A 27,175-nucleotide genomic window follows, 5' to 3' on the forward strand; every position below is an offset into this window, starting at 1 on the left:
TAGGTTAAGGTGAGAAACCCTCCAACCCTTGTGATTTATCATTTTCATGAACCCTAGGTTAATGTATATATGTGAAATTGGTTATGTTAGAGTATTGGTTGATTTTGGTGTACAATTGGAAGGTTGGTGTTGCTTGTGTAGCTTTGGTGAGGCTTAGAGCTAAGGTTGGTGGAGACTTCCAAAGAAGAGGCTCAATTATTTTGGCTACAAGAGGTACGGTTTAAGTTTTATTTAAGTACCATGTGGTGTGATGAGAATTCCTAGGCTAGATGCCCCTAGGATTAAGTTTGGATTGTGTGAATGGTTGGTACTAATATGCATAGTTGATATGTAATGTAAATTAATGATTGGGTTGAGAATTGTGTGAATTTGTATGTTTGGTGTGTTGAGGATTTGATGAGTTGGATAATGAATATTGGTTTGTTGAATATGCATTTAAATTACGAATTTGGGCCAAAGGCCGTGAATCTTGGGCCGGAAGCCGGAAAGAGGTAAGGAAGGTAAGTTGATGTGTATATTGTGTGATGACATAAGAGATTGGATAGATTTTAGATATTGAATGTGTGAATAATTGGTTTGATTATTGAATAATAAGGTTTGAGGAATTGAGGTGTGGAATTTGATAGTTTTGGGTGAAATTGTATAGATAAGGTAGGTTTGGTTTTGGTTGAGTGTAATTATGTAAATGTGGTGAGGTTGTGGTCATTTGGATGAGTGAAAATGAACTTGGCTTGTGAACATTGGAAAAATGGGTGATTTCTATTTTTGGGTAAAAACTGATTTTTGACCAACTTCGGCCATCCGTAACTCGGCCCTCGGAGTTTTGAATTCTTCAAAATTGGATTTTTATGAAAGTTTATTAACGATTTTTCCAACGCTTCAGAAATGGTTGAAAAAGAAATTTTGTAGAAGAAGTTATGTGTGCACCTGGCCGACGCGTACACGTCGCTGTATTGATGCAAGTGCCCAGTAGAAAATCCAGAGAGTTGCGCTGGTACTGTGTTGGGTTTATGCAAGGAGCACAAAACGCACCAACGCGTACGTGTGACGCGCACGCATTGCACTACCTTTCTGCTTTCCATGCGTGTACATGTACGACGCTCATGCGTCACTTCCTTTTCCGCTCTCCACGCGTGCGCATGGGCAACGCGCACGCGTGACCCTATTTTCAGCAAAAGATGATTTTGAGTTTTTAAAGCCGAATTTCAGACTTTTAAGCATCTATGCCCACCCTTTAAATCTTAAAGCCTTATAGTAGGCCTAGAAATGAGAAGGGATTAGGAAGGGTGGTAGGTTGAGGGTGAAGAAAAGGGAGAGTAATGATGAATTATGATTAATGATGACTGTATGAGTTGCTAAGGGTGATGATGGAGCTGTGGGGTATGTCGAGAGCCAAAAGGCTGTATTTAATAATGATTATTGGCTAGTTATGGGTTATGTTATGAACCAGAAGGCTATGATAAATATTGATTTATGGATGGAAATAAAAATATGGCTTTGAATGATTGTTTTATCTTGAGCTCTCTTTCTCGAAAGTGCGACCCCAGAGAGATGAAGGAAGGTGATGATCCCCTTCCTTGTTCCTCTTGTTATTGTAAAATCGCCCCCAGCGAGATGGTGGGAGATTAGGATCCCCTCCTTGGTTCCTCCTGGGCATATGAGAACGTACCTCCTGGGTAGATGCAAGGGTTGTGGTTGCGCCCCACTTGCTCCAGGTTGGTTAGTGTAGAGGCTCCCCGGGTAGATACAAGGGTTGTGGTTTCGCCCCACTTGCTCCGGGATGTGGTGAGATATACCTGCCTGGGTAGATGCAGTGGCATTGATTCCACTTGCTCTGGGTTTGGTTTGCAACTCCTGGGGTAGATGCAGTGGTTAGGCCCCACTTGCTCCCAGTCGAGGTTGATTTGAGATTTGTGAAATTATCTGAGTTTCGGATTTTCTTGGGTAGATGCAGTGGGTCAGCTCCACTTGCTCTAGGTTGTGATCCGAGATTCTGTTGACCCTATGTCGTAAGTGTGGCCGGACACTGTGAAAGTTCTGGATGAGCTCGCCCCCATGGATAAACACCAGTGTGGGTGTTGTGTGATTATGATTATGATTGTGAATAACTCGAGTTGGGGATGCACGACAGAGGGACAGTCCAATAGTTAGCTACCAGGACTTGTCGAGTTGGATTTATAACCGACAGATGAGACTCATCAGCCATAGGGCAGGCATACATCATTTGCATATGTTTGCATTGTTTGGGTTTGCCTATGTGTTTTGCATTGCTATATCATATATGCTATGTTACCTGATTATATGCTACTTATTCTACTTGTACTTTAATTGTGTATTACTTGCCTGTATTGCTTGTGTTTGTACAATTGGGAGATCCCTCATGCTGGTGTCGGTGGACGCTGAGGGTTGTTCTTGATGAGATGAGTTGATGATGTAATTGAATAATGATGATTATTATTGAATGAGGTAATTGAGTTCCCTGGGTAGATGTAATGAAGTGATTTCACTTGCTCCAGGTAAAGAATGAGATAATTTGATCTCCTTGGGTAGACGCAGTGAAGTGATTTCACTTGCTCCAGGTGAGGATATGAGGTAACGATATAGAATTGCTGAGACAAAATAACTGGTGATGGTTTGTCTTATGATTCTGATTCTGATCTATTCGAGAGTTAGAAAGTTGGGAAGCATAAAAGATATGAATTAGATTTAGCATTCCCTTATGACAGTTTCATGTTTATGGATTAGCGAGAACATATGGTGAATATTTGGAGAAAGGAAGTTTAGGATGCTTAGTGAGTTTTTATTGCAATGCATTGTATTTATTTGGCACTTTTACCGTACTGGAAACCCATGGTTCGGGAGTTCTCATTCCGTATATATCTCTTGTTTTTCAGATACAGGTCCAGGTGCTCAGAAGTGAGCTGTGGTTCATCTGAGAGATGGCGAAAATCTTTATATGCTCTTCTTTATATTTTGCTTAGAATCTCTCCACCTTTATTTTGAAATGCCTATATTATGTATTGAACTCTTTTGAACTTGCCTATGGAGGCTCTTATGTTTAATTTGGGAGATATTAGGAGATACTGTTGTCAACTACTTTCATACTGTACCCTAGCCAGCCTAAACTTCGCAGGTCGCGACTAGTGGCTATTTACTTATGTTATATATCTATATACTGTCCTTCTCTTATTCTCCTTAATGCCTTTATTTGTTTACCGTTTTCAACTTCAAGCTTTATCTTTTAGTTGTCGATGCGTGAGTGACACGACTTTGCAATTTTATTTTACTCAATTTCGGGCTTCTCGTTTAATACTTCCTTTCAAATTTACTTATAATTATGTAATAAAAATCCACCTTGAGGTTTGTACCACCGTAATATCATTGACTTATGACTCGAGCATAAGGATTTGAATATTAGAGTGTTACACTTACAGATGATTCCAAATTAGTATTAGAAACTTCTTCTGCCATTCGAATAATCTTGCCGCTTCTAAGTTGCATGCACTAATTCATTTCAAAACACTTTTTGACACACGTAATTTTAAAACTGTCCCACCGGGCGTGCCAATTTGTTTTATCAATTTTTAGCAAATCGAAAGTGGTTCGATATCTAGTGGTCTAGGAGCGAAACATACTCCTCTTGTGAGTACCAGTTTTCAAAAGTGCATCAAAAGGGTCTTTCGATCAGACAAAACAATAAAAGAAAATCTGAAAGATAAATAAAGTAGATTTCAAAATAAATTGACTGAAATTGAAATATGTTGCATTAAATTTAAATAAATCGGTAAAATGCCTTCAATAAGGTGGAAGGGTTTTTGAAATCGAAAACAAAGTGCTGAAACTTAAAGGAAAACAGGAAAAGTAAATGTTGCTTGAAAAGTAAATTTGCATGAAAATAAAAGTTACAAAAGATTTAAATGAAAAATAAAAATAGTGTAAGGAACCCTATAGAAAAGTAAGCTCTTAGCAGACTCAAGAATTCACTGCAGATATGAGTGCGCGAGAGTATTTTCTGATAAAAGATTCCAACCCTTGTTTCTTCGATCTTTCACCAATTTATAGAAATCTTCCACCAATCATATTTGAATGTAACTCCCACGTATATTAATTCTTGAATAACTATTCCCGCTCTCTTTGCGCAACATGGGTAACTACCAACAATTAGCTTTAAATGTTCATTTCCTTCGATTAGTTTATCGATTAACTTCTACCTCTTCCTCTCGACAAATCCTTTTCGATAAGGATCACTTTTATTTGAAAGAGTTCTTATTATACTTCGACCTTGGTGTCTTTGAAATTAAATTTTTTCTGATCAACAAATACATATAATAGTATTCGTTGCATTTTTGTCTGACAAAAACAAAAAGAGAAAGAATATCAGTCCATGACTAAGATCTAGTATTATAACAAGTATAATAACCTGTGCCATGTACGTGATAAGATTGAAATTATAATTTTAAGTTATTTTTTTAAAATTAATTTCAATTATAATAATTTAATTAATAAAAAATTAACACATTATATATTGTTTATTTTTTCTTAATCTAGTATTAAGTGTATCAACTCTAAAATAGTTATTAATCAGTTTTAGTAATCTACTTTTTTCAATAAATCAGACATATATACTCAATGTCACTATAAATAACTTAGTAATAATACTTAGACCCACCAACAAATTTTTATATATTGTTTTACTGTCATGTAAGGACATATCAAAATCAGCTCAAAATGAACAACCAATTATTAGAGAATTCTAATGCACAAATTTCTCCAATAAACAATAAATAATTTAAACCCACTAAAAAATAACTCAACACTCTCTTTTAATGCCTGCAAAACATATACTTGAAATAATATTATATCAATATTAGTATACAAAATTATATGATTAAAGTAATTTTAAAATAGTTTATCAAGAGAATAAAATAATAAAGATTTTTATGATAATTTTAATATTCTCAAGTTATAAATGTAAAATAAGAATGTATTATCCATTAGCACCTAGAATTTGTCAATATTTTTAATTGATAGTAATACATATTAATAATTGATGAAGAGAATTAGAAATTATCTTTTCATTATAAGTTCTCAAAAACTTCTCTATATACCACATTCATTGTGTAGTTATTGATGTGTGAGCGTCTTTTCTCTATTTTTTTTATTATTTTAGATATGAATTTATTGAGTTTTTATTGAGATTTTAGTATTTGTAACCTGTTTGGATGCTACTTTGAGTTATTCTATTATTTTGATTATTTCAGGTGAAGTTTGGATCGGTTTGACAGAGTCTGTGCAGAAGAAAAGAGAAGAATTTCAATTCTGTTGAGCTGGCGCTAAGCGTCGCATGCGGCATTTAGCGTCCAAGTACTTTGGATTGTGTGCAGTCATTCTATTAAGCTGGCGTTAAATGCGGACCTGGGCGTTTAGCGCCAGATACCTCGTAATGTGTGCGAGCTCTCTGCCTCATAGAGCGTTGAATGCTGAACCTAGAATTTAATGCCAGGAAGTCAGAAACAAATTGGAGCTTACTGCCCCTGGGGTGCTAAACGTCGATTCTGACGTTTAGCACCAAACACGCGGATCAACCTCACTCAAAGAAGCATCTTTAGTTAGATTTGGCTTTTAATTATTATATTTTGGTTATTTTTATTTACAAAAAAAATCTTTTAGATCTAGAATTTATTATTTTATTTTAGTTTCAAATCAAATTAGGTTAGATATAAAAGGAAAAAGATTCCGTCCTTCGGGCCCTCTTCTCTCCCAAGCACCTCATTATAGTTTTTACACACTCTTGGAACCCTAGTTTTCTCTCTGAGTCATGAGCAACTAAACCTCCCTTGTTAAGGTTAGAAGCTCTATTTATTCTATGGATTAATACTATTGCCACTCTATTTTGATTAATGTATTGATTCTAATTTCAAGAATTCGCATTCGTTCTTCATCTTAGGATTAAGGTATATTGGAAGATAACCATTTTTCTACTTGAGTTTCTTAATGTGTACACGGGGATCTCCGAACCCTTCATATGCCTTAAGCGCTGTGGTTAGAATGAAATTGTTCAGCATCTGAAAACTGACAATCTTCTCTGAGAAGGGATTGTCTTTTGTCAGCCTTTCTTTAGGTTGAGTGACTTCTTGGGAACCCAAGTCCAAAGTTTGCGTCCCGTTCGAGGTTGCGCTCTTAGGATCCTCTACGTTTGACTTTCCGTTGTGAGATGCTTCTAGGAGATCAGCGATTCTCCTAACCTCGGCCAAGAGGGTAGTATTCATAGCTACTAGCTCCTCGTTTGTGGGAGGAGGAGTTGCGGATATAACCTCTTCAGCCATGATCCTGCAAAGAAATAATTAAAGCGAGATATATGTGGGGTTAGATTTAAATGATTTCGACCCCACGGTGGGCGCCAAATATTCTGTCAAGGATACTCTTCTCCAAGGTGTTTGGTCGGCTTGTCTCTTGGAAACTCGGTGTCTCAGCCTAGGAGCGAAGCACCCTTGCGAACTTGAACCCGAGCGTGGTACCTGCAAAAATGACTTCGACGCTCAAGTCAGTGATTGATCTTTTTAACGAAGACGAGTATAAAATCGTTGATAGAGTTGTTTTGTGTTTTGTTACATACGTTGTTCCGCTTATCATTGATTCTATTTGATTTATAGCCTTTTGTGTTTGAACTATTCGTTGGTCCGTTAGTCGTGAATGGCTAGGGCCGAGATTCTCAGGGAGAAGTTGGTCTGTGGGTTATGGACGACTAGGGTCGAGAATCTCTGAGGGAAGTGGGTTACGATGATAAGTTTAATTTAATTTGAATTTTCTTTTATCTAATCAAAATATAACCCTTTTTTTTTAAATATAAGGGATATGATACAAGTATAATTATGTATTATTTATTAAATACTAGTTAAATACTAATTGTAATATAATTATAATAAATTTATTTAAAAAAAAAGTGTATAAAAATTTAATATCTCACTTTAATTAATTGGAAAAAAACTCAATTTTAATATATTAAATAGATAGATAGAATAGGATAATGAATTGCTTGCTTGCCTATTTGACTTTGATTCATGATTTGGTGATACATAAAGTACGCCAATCAATTTTAATATCCACACATGTTCTAACCTGAATAACGCCATATATTGAGGAGATTAAAATTCTCATATAATATTATTATGACTGCGCCTTGTGTATCTAGAATTTATTAAATTGTGTTTTTGTGTCTTTTGTTAATGTTTTTGTGTGTTTTCTATTAGAACACAAAAATTGATCTTTTATTTTTAATTATTTTTTAGATTATTTATTTATTTATTTTATAAAAAATAAAATATTCGCTAATTAAATGAGTTTTACATCCGACTTAAAAGAACTAAAGATCAAACTAATAAAAAAAAAGAAATCAGAGTCTCCTCATTATTACCTATTTTATTGTGAACTCCCCTAATTACAACACGGATAACCCTATAATCATACAATAATTATAATGAGTAGATAATAATTAACTTTTAAATTATAATTTAAATAGCATAATTTTTTTATACTCATCTAAGATGTTGCAGATTTTGAGTCTTCCTATTTTTAATTTAAAAAAAATTAGCTTTTGAATTATGGAAAACGCTGACTCTTGATTCAAAAGTCAACACAGATATATGATGTAAAGGAATTGGTTCAAAAGTCAACACAGATATATGATGTAAAGGAATATATAAAACAGGCAAATGAATGCAGGTCAGCTTGTTCTGCTTCCTTGATGAACAATTCCATCAAGAAATTAACGAATTAGTCAACAACATTATCTTCTTCTATACTATCCTCCAAACGATCACGACAACAAACAATCACACACTACTCTTAACTTTCACCAACATGAGAATCTTCTTCAACAACCTTAACTACCTCATCATCATTCTTATTATCACTCCACCAGCCTCTTCCGATACTTTAACGGGAAAACAAATCCTCAAAACTAACCAAACGCTATTGTCACAAAACCAAACCTTCGTGCTGGGCTTCTTCAGAGGTTCCAACACCAACTATTACCTCGGAATATGGTACAACAACATCAATCCTCAAACAATTGTTTGGGTTGCAAACAGAGACAACCCTGTTGACAACTCTACCGGCTATCTCAAGATCGGAGAAAACGGAAACTTTGTCCTCCTCAATTCATCCGGGAACCCCGCATGGTCCTCCAACCAAACCAGCGCCAAGAATCCAGTTCTCCAGCTACTCGATACCGGTAACCTTGTTCTCAAAGATTCAGAGCAGAGCAATAACTACCTATGGCAGAGCTTCGATTACCCAACAGATACCTTGCTACCTGGGATGAAATTGGGTTGGAACTTTGACACAGGAGTTGAGAAGCACTTAACATCGTGGAAGGTCAAAGGTGAAGACCCTTCTTCCGGTGACTACACTTACAAGCTAGATTACCGCGGTTTACCTGAGATTTTTCTGAGGAGAAACCAGACTATCATATACCGAACTGGTCCTTGGAATGGTGAGAGATTTAGCGGGGTTCCAAACATGAACGCCGATACTCATTCCATTGTGTTCAGCTTCTCCGATGACGCGCACGGCGTGTTCTACTCTTTCTCCATCTGGAACGCTTCTTTGTTATCGAGGCTAACGGTGACCTCAGATTCAGACGGAGAACTTCAACGGCGGACGTGGATAGCGAGCAGCGAAACTTGGAACAATTTCTGGTACGCACCGGCGGATCAATGCGACCATTACAGGGAGTGTGGTCCGTACGGAGTGTGTGACAATAATGCATCGCCGCTTTGCACATGTATGAAAGGGTTCAGTCCTAAGAACCCTCAGGCTTGGAATCTGAGAGATGGATCTGATGGGTGTGTGAGGAAAACGGGTTTGAATTGTTCGACTGACAAGTTCTTGCATCTTGAGCACATGAAGCTGCCGGAGACAAGCAGCGTGTTTATGAATAAGAGTATGACACTTGATGAATGTGGGAGTTTGTGTAAGAGGAATTGTTCATGCACTGCATATGCAAACATTGATATCAGAAATGGAGGAAGTGGCTGTGTCATGTGGAAAAAATGTTGATTGTACCTAAATGTTGAACATTTTTCTACTGATATAGGTACTGTCTAATTGTTTGTGCTTGATTGTGCTTGATTGTTGCTACCGGAGAAAAAACCACGGCCGTTGTCAAATGACAACCAGAGAATATCACTATGTGAAAATTGTTACAACACATAGACTTTTTTCTCTCACCGGCACCCCAGTACACCCACACTCTCTCAAAGCAAATATCTAACTACACCTCACAACACTCTCTAATCAAAGAGTACAGAGGAAAAGAAAAATCAGATACAAGCTTAAAGTGTTTCTGACTGGTGCAAAAACAAATGGAGAACTTAGCCTCATATTTATAGCCTAGGCCACCCACTCCATTTGCTATCCTAAGCAATGTGGGACTAATTCAACCAAATCCTAACAATCTCCACCTTGATTGAAATAGTCACACATCTTCAGCTTCCATTGTCAACACCGACAATTCTTTGCTGCCATTGTCTATACCGACAATCATAGTTCAGAGAACTATCATACTCCACCATGAAAGTATACTCACTTGGAATTAGACCACTCCAAGCATTTCGCCTTGGTACAGATCGAAACCTTGCTGAAAATTCATGGTGCAACTTCCAAATTGGCTTTTCCTGGAAGTTCTTCAGCCATCGACCTAACTCCGCCACACACCTTGCATCTCAACGCCAACCAATGCCCGTGTGCAATTGTGGACCCGATTGCCACAACTTATCCTTATCCATGGCAGTGCGGTAATACCATGAGGATACTTCTTGTCTTCTAGAGAACATCATCTTCTCTCATAGAGAGAGCAACCAGAGATCTTCTCCTTCAACGCCTTGTGCAAACCTGATTGTATCAACACATCCTTGACTTGTATTTGCCACAAGTCAAAATTGATTCTTCCATCAAATTTCTCTATTTCAAGCTTCACAGCACTTGAATATCCTGACATTGTTGCAACCGTATACTGGAATAGTATAACTCAACTGTGCACTAGGAAGGGTCCCCAGGAAAGAGAGGTGGGTCACAATGGACACACTTAAATACCAAGTCTTTCCTTAGCCAGAACCTTTCCAAACAGCACTCTCACAGTGTCACACTGCCTTCCAGCAACAACAACAGCAACCAAAGATCAACCTCAAGCCACAGGACAAAATTCAATCCCACCGAACCGAAGCTCTTGATACCACTTGTTGGGAATAATACACCATTCCCCCTTGAGAAAACACCTTTGACAGAGAAATAAAATAGACACAATCACAACACAAGAATTTAACGTGGAAACTCCAATTACCGGAGAAAAAACCACGGCCGTTGTCAAATGACAACCAGAGAATATCACTATGTGAAAATTGTTACAACACATAGACTTTTTTCTCTCACCGGCACCCCAGTACACCCACACTCTCTCAAAGCAAATATCTAACTACACCTCACAACACTCTCTAATCAAAGAGTACAGAGGAAAAGAAAAATCAGATACAAGCTTAAAGTGTTTCTGACTGGTGCAAAAACAAATGGAGAACTTAGCCTCATATTTATAGCCTAGGCTACCCACTCCATTTGCTATCCTAAGCAATGTGGGACTAATTCAACCAAATCCTAACAACTTCCACCCTCAACTTGCCATTCCGACCATTTTGGCCACACATTCATCTTAATTCTCATCATTTATCACATCATGTTCTTACATTCATTCCTTATAAAACTCCTTATTTTACCTCATACTTCACCCTCAAGTTCTCTTATTTTCCTAGCTTCTTTTATCAAAACTCTTCCAAACCCCATTTTCACCACATTCATAAATCCTTATCTTTAAAACCTACATATTGCTAACATAACTCATCTCAACTCATCAACAACCATTTCAAGCTACCATTAACCCATCCAATGAGCCATACCCACAACTTTACATTAACATATATCATATATACATATATATATATATATATATAAGCAACCCTTTACATAAACCATTCCATTAATGCATTCATCCATCCTTCACACAGATTATTCCATTAACACATTTATTAACTCTTCATTCGTTACTCCATCAACTCATATAACAAGTCTTTGTTCACAAATACCAACCATAATCCACATCATAAATAAAAACAAGAGTATATCATTAATAACTTCCACACCTCAAATTTTTAAATACATATCCATCAACAAATCTATTCCAACAACATTACAAAACTAATCATTAAGTACAATAACCAATTCAACTTATCCTATGGTTCCTCTAACCTAAGTTTTCACAACACCGTAAATATTAAACGTACGAAACTTAAACCATACTTTGGCCGATTCCCCGCTCAACCCGGAACACTTTTAATTTCACTTTTCTTCAAGCCCTTGGGGCTCCAACACTACCAAGCTCATATTTTCAGCCTCACAACTCCACTTCCAAGCTTCCAAAATCACCAACAAGCTTCAACAAGCATCAACATTCACATACACACTACCTAAACCACAATTACCACATCCAAACATAACAAATCAATACCCAAATACCTAAATTCAGAAATTCCATTAGGGTTTGAGATCTCTTACCTTTATCCACTGATTCTTAAGCAATACCCCCAAGAAATCAAGTCTAGTGGACCCTTAAAACATGAAAATCATCAAGGAATTGAGTTACTTAAACCCGAAATTCATATACCAGCAGAAATGGAGCTAGAAAAACGCAATTTACTTACTGTTTTGTTTGAATAGAATTGAAGAACTCGAGAAGCCCGACGCGTGACCGCAAACGGCTCGTCAATCAGAGCTCCGGATCAAAAGTTATCAAAAGTTATCAGCGTGTTTGATAATTAAGAGAGGAGAGAGGAGTTCTTTTAAGTGTTTTATGCTGAGTTGGGTTGGGCCTTGGGCCCATTTTGGGTCCGATTCAGCCGGTTCGGTCCGTTTGGCCTAATCTTGGGTCAAATTTTTTGAAATTGGTATTAAAATTCTCGTTTTGACGAGCTCTATCCTATTTTGATATTAGTTTTGCATTTTTAATCTTCCTATTTAAAATTCGATTTATTGACTAATTATTTACCGATTTTATCGGGGTTTACAATGGGTATTAATGGCCCAATACCAGAAAGTATTTCGCACCACATATAACATACTAGTCAAAAAAAAAAAAAAACATACTAGTCAAAATTTGCAGTTAGCTAAATGGCTCACTTGCAGCCGAGGCTTGGAGCTAGTGGTTCTGCCTCACAAGAAGCTGCACCCAAGTTCAAGTCCTATGAGAGGAAAATGAACCCTTAAATGAACTCATGTAGTGTGTGTTGTGTGGCTGTGTAATACATGAGTAATGTCTATGATTATGAGCTGTCTAATTCATTTGACCAAAAAAAAAAAAGAAGCTAAATGGCTCACTCTCAATATAATTGACCTGATGACCTCTGAAGCTCTTGAAATACATATATCTTTGTCTGGAACAAAAATTATGAGCTACAACCAATGTACTTCATGTGATCATCTCTTAGGAAAACGAAGAAATATGGATACAATGTTCCAATGTTTCTTAGGTTTCTGTCTCCAGTCTCCACCTATTAATGTTACTAGAAGTCTAGATTATAGATAGTGCAGAGAGAGTTGAAACTTCTTCAAACATAGGAGCGTAGAATGTGACATCGAGACTTTAAACATTCTATCATTGCCTTTGCTTTAAGAGTTAGGTAAAAAGCAATTGCAAAGTGTCAACATCATCCACCACTCTTATTGACCATGTTTCTTCTTGCTGTTACTCTCACTGGGCATGTGATGTTACAATATTGTAATATTTCCTCATGCACAGTGATTAATTACTCATTAGATTATCATTAGAAAGCTGTAATGCCTCCAATAAGGTGGTTTTTGTCTTAGTGGTCAGAAATTTCAAACCATGTTCCTTATTTCCTACTTCTCCATTTAGCTTCAATGTCTTAATTCATTATTCACAAATATTTAATATGCTCATTTTATATAGAATATTACAGTGATTTTATTAATTATATAGTATTCAATAAAAATATGAATTCTATTACACTTTAATATAATAGTTAGAAATTGACAAATTAGCACAATAATTCATATAAAATAAATAAATATAATATAACTCTCTAGCATTATTAAAGTCACAGTTATCCCACCAATAAAACATAGTTTTCTTAAGGCTGATGACCTAAAGTTGACAATAGATGAAAAGTTAACATATAATTGACTTCTAACATTATTTCACCAAGTTGTTAATTTCAGTTACCTATTCATTTGCTGAAGTTTACTGAAAAGATCAGTATGGTTATTGTCTAACCACATTTATAAACAGTTAAATAAAGAGTTATTATTTAAAAAAAAAAAAAAGTTATCAAATCAAATTCCCACACCTAGTATTTCAGTCAGTGTTGATCAGATGAATTTTCAGTTTCAACAAATACAGTCCCACTGAAATAAGAGAAACAAAATAGTATATGTTGTATATTTCAATATTTCGTGAGTGAATTACTGAATTGTCAAAGGAAAAACAAGGGGTCCCTAAGTTACACCTACTCCAAATTGCACAATTTTTTGGCTTAATTTATTGTGTCAATTAAATAAACATAGTCATCAAACTTTGGATTTTGGGAACAACAAACTTAACAGCTAGCATGCATTTTATCTTTTTAATTAAACTTCTAAAGTAGTATTATGAAGAACTATCAGTAGTAAAACTCAATGGAGAGAAGAACACACTTGAACCTTTCTTTTTCATTTCTTGTCACTTTTTGCTACTTCTTCATAGCCATTTTTGCAACATTTTTGGAAGCATATGATACCTTAAGTCCACCAAAAACCATCACTGGCAACAAAACACTAGTCTCACCTTCCCAGAATTTTGAACTAGGTTTCTTTAATCTTGGTAGCAACTCCACTCGCAGATATCTTGGGATATGGTACAAAAATGTTCCTAAGAAAACTGTTATTTGGGTTGCAAATAGAGACAATCCACTTGCTCATGATTTTGGTGATGATGGATCCTTAACATTCAGCAATGATGGGAAACTCATAGTTCACAGCCACAAAGGAAGTGTTATATGGTCTTCAAATTCTTCTAGACCTGCAAGAAATCCAGTGGCACAGCTTCTAGACACTGGAAATCTTGTTCTTAAAGATATTGATGGAAGAAGCTCTGAGGAATATATATGGCAGAGTTTTGATTATCCATGTGACACATTGGTGCCAGGGATGAGACTTGGTTGGAGATTCAAAACCGGCTTGAACCGGCATTTGAGTTCTTGGAAGAGCAATGATGATCCTTCTAATGGAGACTACACCTACAGTGTTGACCCTCGTGGAATTCCTCAGCTTTTTCTAAACAAGAGGAGCAAGAAAATCTTCAGAAGTGGACCATGGTATGGGCAACAGTTCAAAGGTGATCCAGTTCTCAGTTCAAATCCGGTTTTCAAAGCAGTATTTGTTTTTGATTCTGATGAAGTTTCTTACTCCTATGAGGCTAAGGACAACATGATCTCGAGGTTCGTGCTTACGCCATCCGGTTCCATTCGCCATTTCTCTTGGAATGATCACAAGTCAAGCTGGGTTTCTGAGTTCTCAGTCCAAGGGGACCATTGTGATGATTATGCCCTTTGTGGTGCTTATGGAAGTTGCAGCATTGTTAAGAGCTCTTCCCCTAGTTGCAAGTGTTTGAAGGGTTTTGAGCCTAGAAAATCTCAAGATTGGTCAAGTGGATGTCTGAGGGAGGATTCAAAGGGTTGCAAAAGTGGAGGAGACTCATTTGAGAAGCTTACAGGGTTGAAACTACCAGATTCTGCAGAGTTTCATGCAAACTATAGCATTAGCATTAATCACTGTGAGGCAGAATGCTTGAAGAATTGTTCTTGTGTAGCTTATGCTAAATTAGATGTGAATGCAAGTGGCAAAGGATGTGTTACTTGGTTTGGAGATTTGTTTGATATTAGAGAGGCTCCTGTGTATGGTCAAGATCTCTATGTCAGAGTTTCAGCTTCACAACTAGGTATATTAACTCCTTTCTTTCTCAACAAATCAGTTAACTCATGAATCATGATTTTCTTTTCTTTTCTTTCTTTTTTAATCTGTGTTTATTTGTGATATTAGATTCAAATGCTGCTAGAAACAAAAAGAAGATATTCATACTGCTTCCTGTGGCAGTATCCTTAACTTCAACAATTGTTGTTTTAGCTTTGTGGTTCATAATCAAGACATGGCAAAGAAATGGAGGTATACATAAGATCTCTTGTAATACCTTTTTGTGCTATAGTTGCTTGTTTTCATTATTTTTTTATAATTAGAATTAGTAATAGAAATTAATATGGCTTGTTGGTGGTGTTAGCAGTTGAAAAAGAGGACCTTCAATTTAATGATGGAAGAGGTAGTAGGAGTGAGAGGAATGAATATGAACTCCCATTATTTGAGATTGCCATCATTGAAGCTGCAACTATGAATTTCTCTGTTTACAACAAGATTGGAGAAGGTGGATTTGGTCTTGTATACAAGGTAAATTACTAGTACTACTACCACCACTGATCTTTGCCCTCAATTATGAAGGATTTTATTTTTCAAACAATGCATTATATGAGTTGGAACTTTCAGGGTGAACTTCCATCAGGACAAGAAATAGCAGTGAAGAAACTCTTGGAAAGTTCTGGACAAGGTCTGCAGGAGTTCAAGAATGAGGTGATTTTGATCTCCCAACTTCAGCACCGAAATCTTGTAAAGCTTCTTGGCTGCTGCATTCATGGAGAAGACAAGATGTTGGTCTATGAATACATGCCAAACAAAAGCTTGGACTCATTATTATTTGGTTGGTTTCTCAATTACTCTGCAATCATATTTATATATAGAGAGGCACAAACATTATTTGACATAATAAAATACCTTGTAATTTATGGAACATTCTGTGACAGATGAAACCAAGCGTCCTGTCCTCAATTGGCAAAAGAGGCTAGACATTATCATTGGTATCGCCAGAGGGCTTCTATACCTTCATAGAGATTCAAGGCTAAGAATAGTCCATAGAGACCTAAAAGCAAGTAATGTTCTTTTAGATATTAACATGAATCCAAAGATTTCCGACTTTGGAATGGCTAGAATGTTTGGTGGAGATCAAACTGAAGCAATGACCAAGAGAGTGGTTGGAACCTAGTATGCACAAAGACTAGTGACTTAATCTTCACATTTTTTTCCCTCTTGAACTTGATCACTAAAATAGTTTATATATCTTTTTCAACTATTGCAGCGGATATATGTCGCCGGAGTATGCAATAGACGGTCAATTCTCTTTTAAATCAGATGTCTTTAGCTTCGGTGTTTTACTGTTGGAAATATTGAGCGGCAAGAGAAACAAAGGATTCTTGCACCCGGATCACAAACTCAATCTTTTAGGCCATGTGAGTATGAAAGTGAACATATATGAACTTATATCTATTTGGTTCTTTTCCTTAATATCTATGTATTTCAAAACAAAACCTGACTAATGTGGTAGGCATGGAAGCTCTGGAATGAAGGTAAAGCATTAGAGCTGATGGATGGTTTACTTGAGAATGAGTTTCCTAACTCTGAAGCTCTAAGGTGTATACAAGTGGGACTCTCATGCGTTCAACACCGCCCAGAAGACAGGCCAACAATGTCACTAGTTCTTGTGATGTTGGACAGTGAGAGTACAGTGCTGCCACAACCTGGAAGACCAGGATTATATTCAGAGAGATTTTTTTCAGAGACAGATTCAACTTCACTTGCTAGACTCAACTCTAGTTCCAATCACATCAATGTCACCTTAGTAGAGGGTCGTTAAGAATTTCCCTCAACATTCATATCAATGTGCATGCAAGAAATTATGTTTTCTTATTCCAAATTAAATGATGACAATCATGCTTAGCCTCTTTTTGTTCTATGCACATTCTCGTAGAGTAGTTACAACTTACAGCAATAAGAAAAAAGACTATTAACTAAAATCTTATTTTAATCTATTATATAATATCTTGAATCTCCATTTTAGTAAATATAATTAGAAATTTTTTTTTCATGGTATTCCCAACTTACCAAGACAAGGACTAATCCGTAGCGGATCGAAACTTTATTTAAAGGTATGTCGCTGGTTAATGAATTGTTTCAAAAAAATCAATATTCAAACTCTGATACTTGTTTAAGTAGACTAATAAATTAACTATTGGACCAACCTAATTTAATTATGTAAATAGAATTTGAAACTTTTTTTTTTTTGGTGTCTAATTTAAAACTAATTTAAAAACTCTAAACTGAGACAATTTTCTTTTTTAATTTGGTGAAAAGAATTTGGGTTGACCACATACAGCAGCTCGGTGGGCGACTGGGCCTATTACAAGTCAGGGCTTAGAATTTGGGCTTAAATTGAGTAATATGATATGCCCAAGGTTTTAGTACTAACTACTAAGTACTAACCAAGAAAACCAAAAAAAAAGGGGGGGGGGGGGGAGAAAGAAAAAATCACATTATATATCAGAAAACCAAAAGAAAAATAATATCTTGTAACAAAAATAATATTAAGATGAAAGTCAATGGAGTCGGTAACTATGAGCTATATGATTATGAAGTGACCTGCAAGCACCTTCATCACTCAAATCAAAAGCCATTATATAGCAGACTAATTGAATAAATTAGGTATACAATGTTGGAATTTGGATTTGTACATAAATATATTAATTAATTCCTCCATTATTAGTGAAAGTTTATGTTGAAATGCCATCCTCGTTGGCGATTGAGACCCAAGGGCCCTATTTTCAGATAGAGATCAGAAGAACAGAGATACTGCTGTGACGCTTCCATAACACAAAAACATCTTAATTACAAATAGGGTATGTAGCATCAAAGTTCAGAAGATAAATGAAATTTTCAGGGTAATAAAAGGTCAAATAACCTGCATGTATTTTCCTAAAGCACTCATCACAATTATAATGATTGTACCAAGCTAACATAATGAACTTTCTTCTGAAGAATTTGACCAATTCTCTAACTAAATAAAAATACCCGAAATAACTCAATACAAGATATTATTATACATGTTATTTCAAATGTACGGTCGATTAATGGTTAAAACTCAGTTAAACATCGGTATGACGGTATATTTAAAAAGTTTTCTATATTTTTATACACAAGATAATAAAAGAAAAAAAAGCATGGTATAAACGGAGTCCGAGGGGTGAACACGTGGCACTTTGGCCTTCTCATGAATCACGTTGCCGTCTTTTGTGACAAATACAAACAAAGCAAAACCCCACATTATTGAATATTTCCTTGTACGTAGTACGTGGTGTGCTGATTAATTAAGCTAGCATAGGGGTGTTTGAGGCAGAGATTTGAGGGCCATTCTCATCCATTCAATGATCAAAATCAAACACAAATGCACACTCTTTCCGTCGCAACAGTTTGAAAAGTCCATCATTTTCTTGCACACACAGCTGACAGCTGTCACTCAATGATTGTACGGATGCATCTTGTGTTTCTTCCTTCCCTTTTGTTTCTTTTCTAGGAGGGTCCGCTGAGACTGAGTTCCTTTCCCCCCTTCTCACCAATAATTATTATTGCTTCAACATAATGTTCATCCAACACTTTTCTACTTGTATTAATCGAGAATAGGAGAACTTTGAACAACTTGGTCATGTGTGAACATGATTGTTATTATGGTTTATACTTTATAATCATGAGGGTAGCTAAACAGATTAACAAACTGCTCAGACCTTGCCTCCTACTCCTATCCTACGCATGAATTGGTAAAATAAAAATATTATTTATATGTCAAAATTAACTATTAATCAATTATTAATATATTTATGTGTAAATATGTATATAATTTAATTTATTTTTAATATATATTTATATTTTAACATATATTTTATACTAATAATTAATTTTAGTATACACTTAACGAAGACTAGTCAAGTTGAAACCTTCTAATTTTCACCCTTTCAAAACTGAGACAATGCAAGCATGCATGACTCCGTTCAATGCACCAAAAAACTACTCTAACAAATCTCTACAGTGTTAATAGTAGATGGATAATTGGATATGTAGGTCCTAAGCACTTCTTAATTAGAGTTTCAACTTCTAATGATCTTTGTGCATGAAAAAAGTTTTGTTATAGACTTCAACCATTTGAAAACATCAAATTAAAGGGTAAAGAAATTAAACTGTAAAGCGCTGTTATTATAATTTAGTTCCCAAATATTTTAAAGTATTAATTTAGTTCCTAAAAATATATTTTGTATTAGTATTTAATCGATCAATTCTTAATTAATCAATATTTTTTTGTTAATAAGTTACTATTAACTGATATGTCATGTAACATTAACATATAATGTATCGTGTCATTTGCTAATATTATGTCATTGGTTAACATTACTTAAATTTTTTTTTTTTGTTAACATTATTTAATGTGTTCATCTATAATAATGTTAACATGATGAGAATGAAAGGGGAAAAAATTTGTTAATACTTAATATAGAATGGCTTATTAAATACAATTTTATAAATTACATGACAAAATAGAAGCTAATTTATTACTCTAGCATAAATTGATTGTTTTTTATGTTTCACTACTCTGTTCAAATTACCAATGACAAATTAATCTAAACAAAATATAGCTATCTATTTTTTATATAAATACTAAAATTTACTTTTTAAATTTAATTTATTTTCTATCTTCCTGTTCTTACATAACTTGCATTTGTGTGATTGAATTTCCAAACGTTTGACATATAAATCTCTTTTGATTTTGGTTTTGGTAGAGTCATCTCCAACAAATTAAAGCATGGTGATAGAGACAAGAAGATTGATGAGAAAAAAGTATGAATATGAATGAGGCAAAAATTAAATTTAAAAACTCTTTTGTTAATTAGGCTTAGCTTTGGAAGTAGGGTAGAAGATGAAACAAGAACGGATCAAATGCATGAAACTAACATCACTGGCCCGGGAATTAAATTGGGTTGGTTTAGAAATTAATTCATTAATCCGCTTAAGTAAGTGTTATGGAACATGCAACAATTTATTGGTGAGCGATAAATTCTTAAATAAAACTCGGATTTGCGATGTATTAATTATTGTCCTACCGGATTGGAGAATACTGTGAGGAAAAAAAAAAAACAGTGGCGGGAAAACATGCACACTGCACTTATCATCATGATGATGTTCAATCATATAATAGACAGTCCCGTGCATATAACAATCAAGATCACAAATTGTTACAAGAAACATAAAATTGACATGAGATTGGAGATGACAAACTTGGTAGGCACTTGGATGCTGGGAAGACATTCATGTGTCATTTTCAAGATTAACACACATTCGTTCTCAACGATAATATTAACGCCATGCTTTCTTATTTGATACCTGATGCAATCATACATTAGTAGAAACATATTTTCCAACATTTTTTTTAGAGGGGGCGGGGGGGTCGGCTTCATTTTTTCCGCATCAAATAAAATCCCTTTGTCCTCTCTCTAGACATGTTGCCTTAGAATCATGGCATCTCTAATATATCCCATATTCCTTTTGTATTCTTATATTTTATTTTGTTCCGCTAGTATTATCCAGTTGTCTTTTTTAGTGTTGATAATTAAAAATTATTAGATAATTTAATAAACTTTATTATATTATTATTTAACAGTTTTTAATATCAACTATAAATGATAATAACTGCTTATTATTCATCTATATTTAATTAAATATGAATACATATACCCCTTATCTATATACTTTATTATTATATGATGATGCCGGATTAATTGTTTAAAGTTGCGATTACTTGTGAATGTAGATGACGTTTGGTAGTGTTGTTGTCAACAAGGTAAAAGTTAATGAAAACAAACACCACTCTATTTTCATATATCTTTCGTCTTTCCCTCTTATTTTCTGCCAAAGTAACCGACACAGATGATCAAAGCATTTAGAACAAAGGCAATAGCTCCTAAGCAGTCTTCAGTCTTGACTCTTGACTCTCTCACCTTTATATCTACAGTTCTACTGTTCGTTTTCAGACATAATTGATAGTAAAAATATTTTTTTTAGATAAATATTTTTACAATAAAAATTTAGATGCAGTCGATTTCACGTAAAGTTGATAACGTGAAATCGACTGCACTGCACCTGAATTTTCACTTATTTTTATAGATAGGTATGGTAATATATGACTTAATATTTGTATTATTCTCCCTCCAAAAAATAAAAATAAGGTTATCATTAATATTAATATTTAATTATTTATACTAATACAGAACCAAAACAAAATTTGGACAAGAAATATATTCAATATACAAAGATATATTGTCACACTCAACTCAAAATTAATGTAAAATAAACTCTCAAGTCTCACCTCACAACAACTCATAAAATATTATTGTATGTCCAAAAATGCCCATAGACTTTTTGTTTTGATAATGCTATTGAATGGTTGAAATTGTGAACGAACACTCTACCATTAAAATTTGTTTATTGGATTTATAACTACGTTTTCATAGAGGCCTGCGAAAATTTGTAGTTAATTATTAACATCGTGCTTTCCTTTGTCACATCCTTTCATAATTTACAATTGAATGTCATAATTGACACAAAGTAAATTAAGATACATCTAATTTTGAAGTTATTACAAATAATAAATACATGATTTTTAAATGAAAATAAAAGTCCCTCTAAAGATGAGCTGATATAATTTTGAGTAATTTACTTATATAAAATATAAATCATTTGAAAAACAAAATTACCTGATTGTCTTAAAAATAATTCCAATATAAATTTGTTCTCCATTTATTATATAAATTCTAGATTTTGTAAATAATTTATATTTATTCATAAAATACATACAAATTAAAACCAACAATTTAATATAACACCACCACCATAGTAAATCGTTGACTTTGCATGCGTTTCTTTCATTTTGCTTTTCGAATAGAGGGAAAATAATGGGGTGTATGCCGACTAACATTGTTGTATTATTAATATAATATAATAAAAATATATAGATAAATGTCTGTACAAAATATTTTAATATGTTTTACCATAACAATATATCGAATTTTAATTTAATTTAGTTTAATTTTTACATTCACCTAATAAATAAATATTAAGAATGCTAATTAACATAAACTTAAAAAAGCGAGAGAGAACGAGAGCGTGGTTAGGAAACACAGGGAAGAGTAGATCTAGGGAGCATGACAATGATCCTAGGGTTTGGAACAGAGAAGAGTATCGCCGGCTAGAGCATGAGTTCTACTCCATTTTTGTGAGCAACCTTCCTAAAGATATATCAAAGAGAGAGTTATTCCAGTTGTTCAATTGGACAGGACGTATCAATGATATTTATCTATTTCAAAAACAAAAAAGTGGTAAGATATACATCTTTGTTTTCATTCGATATACAACAAAAGGAGGGGTGTTGAAAGCCATAGCAGAAATGAATCGACTGATACTGAGAGGTAAAGTCGTCTTTGCGGGAGAGGCTAAGTACAGAAGAACGTCAGAAACAACAAACATACCTCATGGACGAGGAGAAGGGGACACGCAAAACCACACGACTCAAAAGCCACACAGAGAATTAGTGCGGAATGGTGCGTTGTCAGAGGGACATGCTTTACGGACGAAGAAGATCCGAAAGGACCCACATGGAAATGGTTGGACGAATAAAGTAGAAGTGGAAGTGGTAAAGAAAAATTTGGAATGGCTGCAGCAAAGTCTGGTTGGGGGCACGACAAAGCCTATTAACATTGGATCTCTGAAGGAAGTGGTTGCAAAGAACTTGCCCAATGTCATCCAGGTTAGGAAAATGGGAGCATACAAAGCTTTGCTGACCTTTGATAGTGCTATGCATGCTGAAGAGGCGTACACCTTGTACATGAATCGCCTCCTAAACTTGTTCCACAGTGTATGGAGATGGGAGGAGTCAGAGCATATTGAAACCCATAGGGTGTGGCTTGGATGTTTTGGGGTTCCGTTACATGCATGGTCTATTGACACATTCAAAACAATAGGAGGCCAATGGGGTAAAGTAATTGAGTGTGCTAAAGAGACAGAATTGTGCAATTCTTTCACTGTAGGTCACGTGCAGATTGATACATGCATAATGGACATCATTCAGGAATGGATCCATATAACTTTCGGTTCTGGGAGTTTTGATGTATTGGTGAAAGAGGTTGGACATGAGGCGTGTACATTGCAGTGCACGAGAATACCTAGTAATGAAGGGCTAATAAACTGTGAGCGAAGGAACTATGGTAACACAAGTACAAGCCTAGGAGTGGGTATACGGCAGAAACATCAAGCAGGACCGTCACATGCGGGTGCTCAACACGAAGACATGCTATTGCAGGTAACACGGGAAGAGGAAGAAGACAAGCGTAGAATTGTAATTCCCTCTGTAATTTTGAACGAATGGTCTAATGACTGTAATTACCACAATAAATTGAATATCGTAACGTATCAATCAGCCAAGGGCGATAATAAAGGTGTGCCTGATGTTGGGGGAGGGACGGGTATGAGTGAGGAGGCAGATTCTGAGAGGACAATTAGTTGTGCTCCTAATGGGCTGGAGAGGGGATCCACTAAAGGGAAACAAAAAACAAACTGCCAAAGCTTAGATTGGGACAGCCGAAATAAAATTAGAGAGAAGGGGAATCAAGTGTTGGACCCAGTCTCAAGTGAAGGCAGCAGTCAATCTTCTGGGCTTGCGCTGGGGAGTCCGGATCCGGGTCGGGAAGAACGCTCTTCGTTCAATAGAGTGGGAGAACGGGAGGGAAGCCACACGAACGGATCAGGCTGCGCTAAGGGGGTAATCAGGGGTCTTCTTGAGGAGCTTCTTGAGGGTGACAGCGGCACGATCGTCGGGGTTGGCCAAAGGGGCAGTTGGCAGGCAGCAGGCAAAGGTCACAGCGGGTTTGCACGCACAATGAACAGTGAGCCAGCCGGGACAACTACGGCTGGTTATGGATCTGCAGTTGATGGCGAGGATGAGGGACTTGATGCGATAACACATTATGGGGCTAACGGTGATATGGAACCGAATCGAAGGCGAGTTGGCGAGCTTAGTGTCTTGAACGACACGACTGAGGAGGAAGGAAAGATGAAGGCTGATCGTAGCCTTCAAGTGGGGAACGTGGGACCAGTGCTTGATGAAGCAATCAGTGACCGCCTTGATCAGAATGTCGGTGGTGATCAAACTCTTATTCAAAGTGGTAGAAGGAGAGGTCCCGGGCATGATAAGGGGGCCTTGGAGGGAATGAGCTTGGGAATGAGACAGGTGGGAATGCGGCGGAGGACAGTGACACGTAGTGCTCGAAGCTGGATGAACAGCAGCTGGAGAACCGAAGGACCTGGGAGCTTGCAACGGAGTCTGGCGCTATGCTGGTCAATGAGGAGGATGACATTATGGCAATGCTCCAAGCGCAGAACGAAGAAATAGAATGCAAAAGAAAAATGGCGAAGCATAAGAAAAAACTGAGACGATGCAGACCCAAACACAAAAATAGGTGTGTCAAAAGAATTTTAAATGATTTTTACCTCTTGGAATATTAGGGCTTGCGAGGTGATGGAAAGATAAGGATGGTGAAGGACTTTAAGAATAAACATAGATTAGATCTGTCGGGATTGGTTGAGACTAAAAATTAGGTAGTAACCAGATATGATGCTGCACGAATTTGGGGGCAAGATGGTGCGGGTGGGAATTTGTAGGCTCTGATGGTGCAGCAGGTGGGCTTTTGTTAATATGGGATGAATTAGTGTTTAAAATGAATAACTGTTACAAGGGAGAGAGATTGTTGTGTGTTGAAGGGGTCCTGGTAAAGAATAATTTCAATTGTGCTTTCTTTCTGGTCTATGGTGCACATAATAGGGATGCGAAAATTCAGGTGTGGGAGGAGCTGAGTTACATGACTGGTTTATGCCAGGTTCCTAGTTGCTACATGGGAGACTTTAATGAAATAGTACGTGTAGATGAAAGGCAAGGTACTGATGTTCTACCTAGGTCGGCGGAGGAATTCAAGGGTTGGATACAAGATATGCATTTAGTGGATTTGCCGCTCACAGATCGTAGGTTCACATGGTTTCGAGGACGTTCTTGCAGTCGTATAGATAGAGCTCTGGTTAGCTTGGAGTGGTTAGAGGAGTTTCCTAAGACTCAGATACGGGGTGGACCAAGGGGTTTGTCATATCATTGTCCTGTAATAGTAGAAGACATGAAGCAGAAGGGAGGACCAAGGCCGTTCCGAAGCTTGCATTCCTGGTTTACACATGAAGACTTTCTCATAATGGTTAAAGAGGAATGGAGAGGTTTGGGGGAGATTCAGTTCACAGACAAGTTGAAGGCATTGACAATTCCATTAAGGGGATGGCATAAGGCTAATTTTGGGGATATGGACAACAAAATTATGAAATTTGAGGAAGAAATTAAGAAGATTGACGATTTGGTGAGCAATGGAGTGTATGATGGAACGATGGAGGCTAGAAGAAAGGAGCTGGTTATATGCTGTGAGAGGTGGTATGTTAGGAAAGAAATTCGTTGGAAACAGATGTCTCGATCTCAGCAAGCAAAGGAGATGGACAAAAATACAAGATACTTTCATAATATAGCTTCAGTAAGAAGGAGGAATAATAGGATCGATACACTGTTAATCAACGGCAGATTGGTCAGGAATAAGCTAGAATAAAAATTGCTATTGGAGGGTACTACAAGGAGTTATATCACCAGGAAAGTTCTCCTACGGTGGGTTTCAGGGATGGCCTGGTGGGTAGGATAGAGCAGGAAAAGTCTGTAACTCTGGAGGCACTGCCAACGATGGAGGAGATCAGAGAGGCTGTATGGGATTGTGAGTCTTCTAAGTCACTAGGTTGTGACGGGTACAACATGAATTTTATTAAGAGTGTGTGACCACAACATCTATGTCGATCCTGATAAATGGGTCGCCATCCAACCCGTTCAAGATGGAAAGAGGATTGAGACAAGGTGACTCGCTTTCTCCTTTCTTGTTTGTACTGGTTGTGGATGTACTACATCGAATTGTGGGAGAGGCAATTAAGAACGGACGTATATCACCATTGTTGATTGGGAGAGATACTATAGCACTGTCGCATCTACAGTTTGCTGATGACACAATTTTGTTTTGCCCACCAGAGGAGAAAACTATTAAGAATTACAAGCGGCTCTTGAGATGCTTTGAGTTGATGTTAGGGCTCAGTATTAATTTTGACAAGTCGAGCTTGATTTCGATAAATTGTGACGAACAGTGGATTCAGAGTATGTGCCAGTTGTTGGGTTGTAAGCGTAATTTCCTTCCAGTCAAATATCTGGGTATCCCCTTAGGTGCAAATCCGAGGTTGGTAAAGACCTGGAAGCCTATAATAAACAAAGTGGAGGAGAAGCTCAGTTTGTGAAAAGCTAAAGTACTAAATAAAGCTGGAAAGTTGGTGCTGATTAAATCAGTTTTAAAGAGTCTGCCAGTGTATTATTTGAGTTTGTTCAAGATGCCGAGAGCTGTTGCTGAGAAGTTGATTTCATTACAGTGAAGGTTCTTGTGGAGTAAGGAGGATAGTGGTAATGGAATGGCATTAGTAAAATGGGAAGTGGTGCAGGCCCCTAAAAAACTAGGGGGTTAGGAGTCGGAGATGCTATGGTTCGGAACGCAGCTATGTTGTTTAAGTGGTGGTGGCGGTTTGAAAAAGAAGATTACCTGTTGTGGAAGAAGGTGGTTTGTTCCTGTTATAATCTGAATTCTGCTGAGCTACTATCAACTCAAGTGTTACCTACTAGAGGAGGCCCGTGGAAAGACATATGCTAACTACAAATACTGAATAGCCATATAAGGGATAAGATGGCTACAGGCTTGTCCATGGAGATTGGCGATGGGCGGCGTACTCGGTTTTGGAAAGATATATGGTTGCTTTGTGGGTCTTTGAAAGATCGGTTTTTCAGGCTTTTCTTTGTTTCAAACCAATGTGGATCTGTTATAGGGGATTGTGGATTCTAGGATGGGTTAGAGTGGATTTGGAACTTCCAATGGAGGAGAGAGCTCTTTCAATGGGAGTTGGAGCTCCTGGGTCAATTACATGAGGCGTTGAGACCTGTGAAACTAGTAATTAACAGAGATGATAGGGTAGTGTGGAAATATGATCGATA

General features: G+C 36.5%; 3 protein-coding genes across 3 annotated transcripts; all 3 read left to right on the top strand.

Moving 5' to 3' along the window:
* The first annotated feature begins 7,747 nt into the window (after positions 1 to 7,747).
* LOC112783920 (receptor-like serine/threonine-protein kinase SD1-8) lies at positions 7,748 to 9,060 on the top strand. Its single transcript, XM_025827002.3, has one exon. The coding sequence runs from the start codon at positions 7,861 to 7,863 to the stop codon at positions 9,058 to 9,060; it is 1,200 nt and encodes a 399-aa protein (XP_025682787.1). The 5' UTR covers positions 7,748 to 7,860.
* Positions 9,061 to 13,651: 4,591 nt separating this feature from the next.
* On the top strand, positions 13,652 to 16,936 carry LOC112783918 (G-type lectin S-receptor-like serine/threonine-protein kinase At4g27290). The gene is made up of 7 exons (XM_025826999.3): positions 13,652 to 15,040; positions 15,142 to 15,264; positions 15,380 to 15,540; positions 15,637 to 15,847; positions 15,951 to 16,188; positions 16,283 to 16,433; positions 16,529 to 16,936. The coding sequence occupies exons 1-7, from the start codon at positions 13,741 to 13,743 to the stop codon at positions 16,835 to 16,837; spliced, it is 2,493 nt and encodes an 830-aa protein (XP_025682784.1). The 5' UTR covers positions 13,652 to 13,740; the 3' UTR covers positions 16,838 to 16,936.
* A 7,855-nt stretch (positions 16,937 to 24,791) lies between these two features.
* Positions 24,792 to 25,930, top strand: LOC112785332 (uncharacterized). The gene is made up of 2 exons (XM_025828799.1): positions 24,792 to 25,637; positions 25,751 to 25,930. The coding sequence occupies exons 1-2, from the start codon at positions 24,792 to 24,794 to the stop codon at positions 25,928 to 25,930; spliced, it is 1,026 nt and encodes a 341-aa protein (XP_025684584.1).
* Positions 25,931 to 27,175: the final 1,245 nt, after the last annotated feature.

This window comes from Arachis hypogaea, chromosome 20, assembly GCF_003086295.3.
Source record: "Arachis hypogaea cultivar Tifrunner chromosome 20, arahy.Tifrunner.gnm2.J5K5, whole genome shotgun sequence".
Lineage (NCBI taxonomy): Eukaryota > Viridiplantae > Streptophyta > Magnoliopsida > Fabales > Fabaceae > Arachis > Arachis hypogaea.

Excerpts from the sequence above, each read along its gene's own strand:
- LOC112783918 (XM_025826999.3), top strand. The coding sequence starts at position 13,741 with ATGGAGAGAAGAACACACTTGAACCTTTCTTTTTCATTTCTTGTCACT. Across the intron at positions 16,189-16,282 it reads AAGAGAGTGGTTGGAACCTA|CGGATATATGTCGCCGGAGT; the intron begins GTATGCACAAAG and ends CAACTATTGCAG. Across the intron at positions 16,434-16,528 it reads AACTCAATCTTTTAGGCCAT|GCATGGAAGCTCTGGAATGA; the intron begins GTGAGTATGAAA and ends CTAATGTGGTAG.
- LOC112783920 (XM_025827002.3), top strand. The coding sequence starts at position 7,861 with ATGAGAATCTTCTTCAACAACCTTAACTACCTCATCATCATTCTTATT.
- LOC112785332 (XM_025828799.1), top strand. The coding sequence starts at position 24,792 with ATGAATAACTGTTACAAGGGAGAGAGATTGTTGTGTGTTGAAGGGGTC. Across the intron at positions 25,638-25,750 it reads ACTTTCATAATATAGCTTCA|GAAAGTTCTCCTACGGTGGG; the intron begins GTAAGAAGGAGG and ends TTATATCACCAG.